This window comes from Bison bison, unplaced genomic scaffold (assembly GCF_000754665.1).
Source record: "Bison bison bison isolate TAMUID 2011002044 unplaced genomic scaffold, Bison_UMD1.0 scf7180017864495, whole genome shotgun sequence".
NCBI lineage: Eukaryota > Metazoa > Chordata > Mammalia > Artiodactyla > Bovidae > Bison > Bison bison.
Genome location: NW_011495054.1, coordinates 12,573,548 through 12,580,866, shown reverse-complemented (window position 1 = coordinate 12,580,866; position 7,319 = coordinate 12,573,548). Strand labels below are relative to the sequence as shown.

The 7,319-nt window shown below is 62.4% G+C and overlaps 1 protein-coding gene across 1 annotated transcript in view; it reads left to right on the top strand.

Annotated features, from left to right (window-relative positions):
• OSM (oncostatin M) overlaps nt 1-2,778 on the top strand; it is a 4,100-nt gene extending 1,322 nt beyond the window's left edge. The window contains exons 2-3 of the mRNA XM_010828762.1: nt 478-611; nt 1,188-2,778. Of these exons, the coding sequence (XP_010827064.1) occupies nt 478-611; nt 1,188-1,733 (680 nt within the window). The 3' untranslated portion in view covers nt 1,734-2,778. The remainder of the gene's footprint in view (nt 1-477; nt 612-1,187) is intronic.
• Nucleotides 2,779-7,319: the final 4,541 nt, after the last annotated feature.

The window sequence follows — 7,319 nt, the reverse complement described above, 5'->3', positions numbered from 1 at the left end:
GGCGTGGATGAGCTTATCTCATGCATCCTCTCCAGGTGGAGAGGCAGCCCCTCCTGGTTCTGCAGATGGAGCTCAGGGCCGGGGCTACAAACCCCTCTGGAGGCCCCCTGTAGGGTTGGGGGTATTGGGGCCTGCAGCAATGGCGGATCCTTAGCCCAGAGGTCTCGTGGGCCCCACCTGGGCCCCCGCAGGTCAGCTCCCAAGGTTGGCAGGCTGGACTCCACTGCCCCACCACGTCTTCTCAAAAGGCTTGCTTGGCAAGCCGCCCAGCCAGTGTCAGGTGCAGTGCAGCGGCTCTCTGGACGGTGGTGCTGGCCGCCGCAGGTGTCCCTGGGCACACGCAGTGCCCAGCCCCCGCCTCCACGTGGATGAGGGGTGGGCTGTGCCCTCCTCTGAGGCCCGCGTGAGCACCCTCCCCTCTGCAGGGTGCCCACCGGCAGAGACTGAAGCCGGTCCCTCATCTTCCCTCTGCCCCAGGTCTGGTCCTCAGACTTCTGCTCCTGTGCACAGTGGCCACGGGCAAGTGCTCGGGCAAGTACCACGAGCTTCTCCTGCAGCTCCAGCGTCAGGCGGACCTCATGCAGGACCCCAGCACGCTCCTGGATCCCTATGTGAGTGCCCAGCCCCCCCGGGGGGCACCTGAGTCTCAGAGAACTGTGGGTGGAGCTGGGGCTGGAGCGATCCCCAGAGAGGACCTGCTCAGGGCCTGGGACTGGTGGTGGAACCGAGGCTCCACGTTATTCCAGGGCCGCAGTGAGACTGTCGCGGGTCTAACCCTGAGACGTCAAGGAAACAGTGGGTGGGCCTGGAGCGTGAACCCCGACTCCATCACCTCATTCGTCTGTTTGCCCAGCGTGCTCATTGCACATCTACCACGGGCCTTGTTCTAGGCACCGGGTCGTCGCAGGGAACAGTCCACCCTCCTAAGCTCAGGTCATCTCCCATCTCTTCCACAATGACACACCTCACACCACCGTCACCACTTGTGTGGTCACCCCCGCCAGCCCCGCCTGCAATGACCTGGGAGTCCTCTCCCTTCTTGGGCCTCAGTTTCTTGATCTGAACAATGGGAGGGTTGGATGGGGGAGGGGTACATGTGGCCCAGCAGCTCAAGGCTGAGCAGGTGTGTGTGTGTGTGGTTGGGGCTCCAGGGCTCACCTCTGTACTGTCCTTTTCGCTCTCCCCAGATCCGCCTCCAAGGCCTGCACAGTCCCGTACTGCAGGAACACTGCAGGGAGCGCCCGGGGGACTTTCCCAGCGAGGATGCCCTGTGGAGGCTCAGCAGGCAGGACTTCCTGCAGACCCTCAACACCACACTGGGCCTCATCCTTCGCATGCTGAGTGCCCTGCAGCAGGACCTCCCGGAAGCAGCCCACCAACAGGCGGAGATGAATGTCCGCGGGTTCGGGAACAACATCCACTGCATGGCCCAGCTGCTGCGTGGCTCCTCAGACCCAAAGGCTGCTGAGCCCACCCAGCCGGGCCCAGGGCCCACGCCGCTGCCACCCACGCCGCCTTCCAGCACCTTCCAGCGCAAGCTCAGGAACTGTGGGTTCCTGCGAGGCTACCACCGCTTCATGCGCACAGCCGGGCAGGTCCTCCGGGGCTGGGGGGAGAGACAGGGCCGCAGCCGCAGACACAGCCCCTGCCGGGCCCTGAAGAGGGGGGCCCGCAGGACACGGCCCTTCCCGGAGGTCAGGAGACTCGCGCCCAGGGGCCAGCCGCCCCGGTAGCCTTTGGGGTGCCCCTGCCAGGTGAAAGGTCAGCAGGTGGCATGCAGGACGGCAGGCCGCTGCCACCCATCTCCTCTCTGCTCCCCACATCTCCGAAGCGCACTTTAAGGGGTGTGAGCCGGGCAGCCCCCTCTAGCTCCCCCAAGGCTGGGCTGCAGGGGTACGGTCAGGCTGTGGAGTGCCCCCAGCCCTGGGTTCCTCGGCCCTCGGGGGGTGGCCGGGCCAGGTCCATACAGGGCCAACTTTCCATTGATTCAGGGGTCGGATGACACAGGCTGACTCACGGCCAGACTGGCCCCCCCCCACCCCCGCTCTGCTCCCCGGAGACCGGCCGGACTGTCCTTCTCATGACTTGCATGGCTCTTGCCCCCATACTTCCTCCTTACCCTAGTGGCCTGGCTCCAAGGCGGTGGGGGTCAGGGCCTGAGTTGGCCGACTATGCCTCATCGCGTCTGGGGCCAGATCCCTGGATGCCTGGGAGGCCTCACTTTAGGCAGCTGTGATGGAGCAGAGGGCACTGGAAGGAGCACTGATGGGGGTGGGGGGTCGGTCCAAGGTTGGCCTCTAACTCGCCGTGTGACCTCATCAAGGCCACCTTGCTTCTTAGGACCTCAGTTTTCTCTTTGTGATTCGAAGGGCTTGGGGACCACGTGCAGCCCTCTCTGCTTGTCAGTTGCTGGGACTCTGTGACACAGGGTGGATATCAGATTCTCTCCATTCATAGGGACACACGGTGCAGACGGCCCCTGGGCACAGGCTCCGCTCTCTGGAGGAGACCTAGTGCCTGGAAGCGCCTGGTCTTGGGTCTCGGCTGCCGGCTGCGCCCCCTGATGGTGCATCATGGTATTTTTTCGTGCTGAAATCACCGCCCTCCTGGAGGGGGGGGTCCCAGAAGCTTCTGGGCCAATTCCTTGGAGGGACAGGACTAATTTATAGATTTTTTTAAAATCAGTTTTTAAAAAATCTGTTTTCTATTTATAAGGCTTATTTATGATGTGTATTTAATGTTAATATTGTGCAAACATATATTTAAAATTTGCATGGTTTCTAAAGCCCCTGTGTGTCTCTGTTGCATTGGTTGGGGGGGGTAGTTGGGGAAGCCTCTTGGAGATGGGGGGGTCCCTAGGTGGCAAGGCCATAAGCGTCCACCAATGGAGGGCTGGGCTGGGGGTCCTTGCTCTATCCGGGAAGGGAAGCCGCACACCCCTGTCAGCTGTGGGCTCTGACTGAGGGGGCATCTCAGAGAAAGTGCCCATTTTCTCAGAGTGGGTCTCCCTTGAGAAGCTGGGGACCAGAGGTTTCGGAACCAGAGGGGACAGGGGAGAGATGGAGTATGTGGGTTGCTCTCGGTCTTCGTGGGTGAGTGGCTGGGGGTATGTGTCCTGTGGGTGTTGTGTGAAACAGCGAAGTGAAGTGAAAGTCACTCATTTGTGTCCGACTCTTTGCAACCCCCATGGACTATACAGTCCATGGAATTCTCCAGGCCAGAATACTGGAGTGGGTAGCCTTTCCCTTCTCCAGGGGATCTTCCCAACCCAGGGTTTAAACCCAGGTCTCCCGCGTTGTAGGCAGATTCTTTACCAACTGAGCCACAAGGGAAGCCCAACGCTGGAGTGGGTAGCTTATCCCTTTTCCAGTGGATCTTCCTGACCCAGGAATCAACCCGGGGTCTCCTGCATTGCAGGCGGATTCTTTACCAACTGAGCTACCAGGGAGTCACTAAGTCATGTCCAGCTCTTGCGACCCCATGAACTGTAGCCCGCCAGGCTCCTCTGTCCATCGGATTTCCCAAGCAGGAATACTGGAGTGGGTAGCCATTTCCTTCTCCAGAGGATCTTCCGGACCCAGGGATAGAATCCAGGTCTCCTGCATTGCAGGCAGTTTCTTTATCATCTGAGCCACCAGGGAAGCCCCTGGTGTGTTTCGTGAAACAGACAAGATAATAATAGATCTTGTCTCAGATATGGCCTGCAACCTGGTAGGTGCCTTGAAACTGTTTCCTGAAGGGCCCCAGGTCCGGTAGGGATTCCACCTGGCTGCCCCCAATGCTCAGGGCCTCACCCCCGGAAGGTCATCTATACATCAGAGACATGCGAAGCGGCAGCTACAAAGGAAGGGCTCACAGAATTAGATGAACTTGACCTAGATCAGTCCCTGGCCACCCCCATTTCTGGTGGGAACAAGACTTAACATGGGGTGGAAGAGAACTCCACCCACTATGACCCACTTCGCTGATGAGAAGACTGAGGCTCAGAGAATTTGAGTGACCTGCCCAGGTCCTCAGAGCCAATTTCCTGGGGGTGGGCACATTTTGAATTCCGGTCCATTGGACATCAGGGCGGGAGCATCCTCCCATTACCTTTCAACCTCTGTAACTCTGCTGACAAATTCACAAGTCCCCCGGGGCACAGAGCTCCCAGAAGAGGGGTCAGACAGACGGCAGACAAGCAAAAGAACGGACAGGAGCACCTGAGGTTGCAGTGCGAGCTTGAGCTTGGCAAAAACAAAGCGGTGATGAAACAGAGAGTGAGAGTCTGGAGACGCGAGTGGTCAGCGGTGCACCTGGAAGAGGTGACGTCCACTCTGCAGCCTGAACGATGCACAGGAGGAGGGGTGGAGCCTCTAGGTGGCGGAAAGGGCCAGGACAAAAAAATGGTCTGAGCATTCAAGAATTGGTGCAGTGAGTGAGGGTATTGCTGATTCATCAAAAGGGCCCAGAGGGGGACAGCCTCTTGCTCAAGGTCACAGAACAAGTTAGTGCAGGGCTGGGGCTAGAGCTCCAGGTCTCTTACTCGCAGCCAGGGCGTACCCTCTGTATTCCAGTTTGTTTACAAAGTACTTAGTAAAGGCTCTCCGTTACCTGGCCCCCGCCCCCTGCCCACCAGCCCCAGTGGGGCTCCCTCTTGCTCTTGGGCTTCCTGCCATACCAGCCACTTTTGGATCCCAGTGGACCTCGCCCCACAAGGCCCCTGCCGGTGCTCTTCTGTCTGCAGTGCTGTGCTCCTTCTGGTCAGCTCATCCTTGGCTGGGTCCAGCAACGTGGTAACTTTTCTCAAAAGTGTCCAACGGGGCGGCGGGGGCCTCAGCTCATGTGGCATTTGCACTGCCTGTCCGCCTTCCCTGCTAGCCTAGAGCCTCCGAGGACAGAGTCCACCTCTGTCTTCTCTGCCTGGTCCCAGCACGCAGCAGGAGCCCAGTGAGGAGCCGGGCGGGGAGCCCAGCCTAGACTGGTGCTCCCCAGGTGCCCTCGACGGCAGACGGCTGGCCTCGCTCTTTGTGGCCCTGTTCAAGCGTGGTGGTGCTGCTGGGGGTGGTCTTTCCTCGGACCAGGCTGCTGGGAAGCTGTGGGTGGAAGGTGGGCAGATCCGGAGAGCCAGGCACCTACAGTCTCCCTGAGCGGAAGGGGATCCGGCTCTGTAGCTGCCTGTGGAGAGGGCCAAAGAGGTTCTAGGCGAGGAAGAGCTGGCAAGGGAGCTGGCAAGCCCAGGGTGGTGGCTCTCCGCCCTGCCTGGCACCCACACGGCAGGAAGCAGATCAGGCAGCCCCCAGATGCTGGGGTGGGGGCCTCGGGGGTCTGTCAGTGAGGACGTGTCACCTGCATGATGCTGTCTCCCGAGGAGGCCCCAAGCTGCAGGTGCCACCATCTCCAGCTCGGTCCCAGAGCCGCAGACGGCCAGGTGCCCCGTGGATGCCTCGAGGCCGCGCTCAGCCCCAGGCCTGCACCTCACCCCATGTGCCCTCACGGACGCTCCAGCAGCCCAGTGCACCTCCCGCAGCCTCAGTCTGAGGGTCATTTCTGTCATCTGTGCCTGGAGTTAGGAGAAGCCCTCTCAGCTCCCCTCCCCGCTCCCTGCGGCCACAGCTGCGTGAGGCTGGGGTTCGGGGCGGCGGCTCTACGAAAGCTTTTGCACCTCAGTGTGCGTGGACTCCCTGCGCCCCGCGGGCCTGCACACAGCGCAAGCTCCCCACAGTGGCGGCTCGTGTGACGGGGCCGCCATCCACAGGCCAGCTGGCCCAGGGTCAGGGAGAGAGGAGGCCTCTGGCAGCTCTGCTGCTGGGATCGACCGGGAGCTGGGTTTTCTTTCCTGTCTCAAGCTTTTCAGGGTGACGGTCACAGCCCCTCAGTCAACCCTGCACGTCACTCACACACACACACACACACACACACACACACACAGATGGAAAGTTCCCTGGGAAATGGCAGCAAGGGGGCCCGGCACTTAGTCTGCCTCCAGAAAAGACCCCCTGCGTGCTCGGGGCAGAGCTGGGCCTCGCGCCTGCACGCCCTTGCCGCCCGCCATCTCTGCTGCGACGCGTCCGTCCCTCTCAAGGGATGGGAGAGGACGTGAAGGGTCAGCAGAGTGACCCCACGCCCCCGCCCCGGGCTCCGTGCACCCTCCGGCTGAGCCCCGGCCTCCCCAGCAGCTTGGTAGACTCGGTTACCAGGCTGCCTCCCAGGCGGGGCAGAGGTTTTCCCCGAGACAGTGGAACACGGGGCCTGCGGGGCTATCATTAGGCAGGTGCCCGAGCCACGTCTCCTTTCTTTTCTCTCCCTCTTTTTCCCTTTTCATCGCTGCTTTTCTTTCTTTGTAGCTCTCCTCCTCTTTCTGTCCCTGTGGCCCCCCGTTCCCCGTCCGCCTCTCCCCACTGCCGACGCCAGGCCTGGGACCCGGAGTGCCCACAGAACGCCTTTTCCACGCCAAGGAAAGGGTCACAGTCCACAGTCAAGAGTGGGGAGGCCCCATGCTCGGCCGGCGCAGCTGCCGGCTTCCTGGGGCGGCCCTGAGGGCTGGGCTCTGCCGGCTCGGGGAGGGGCGAAGGTCTCGGGAGCGGGTGGGGTTGGGCAGGTGGGGCCCCTTGCCCGTGGAGGAAGGCGGGCCAGGCGGGCCGGGGCGCCGAGGTGGGTGCCGGGGCAGGGAGAGGTGGCTCAAGGGGCACCGTGTCCGGGGTTGGGGGCTGGCTGCAGCTCTGTGACTCCTCCGGCGACGGGGACGAGGGGACACGGCCCTGGTGCACACGGCCCGTGGCAGGTCTGAGTCAAAACACCTAAGGCCGACCCCGGCCGGTCATGTGGAGGGCTGCCCAGTCATCGCCTTAGCCGGCCTGGATCACCCTGGCGGGCTGGGCGCGGCCCAGTCAGCTGTGAGTCAGGCCCCGGCGGCCTCGCCACGCAGCACAGGGCAGGGGCCGCCTGGGCACAGGGACGCCCCCTCCCCAGCCCTGGCCGCGCTTCTCTCCTCGGCGGGCCTGAAGAGCCTGGCCCACCTGTGTCAGGGGCAGTCTGGCCAGGAACCTGGGCCGCCCGGCCCCCGTGGCCCCCAGCCCTTCAGCTGGGGGGGGGAGTTGGGGGGTGGAAGTGGGGGGAGCCTCCGGGCCACCCGGCCCTGGACGGGAAGTCAAGTCGGGGGCGGAGTGAGGAGACGTCTCCAGAGAAGGTTCAGCAGGCGAGGGAAGCAGCAGAGGGCCCAGCCCCACGTCGATGGTGCCCCACTGAAGACCCAGCCAGCGCCCCGCCAGACAGCCAAGGGTCCAGCGTGCCCTGAACCACGGTAGGCTTCCCCCAATTTACGCTCAGCGCAGGTAGAC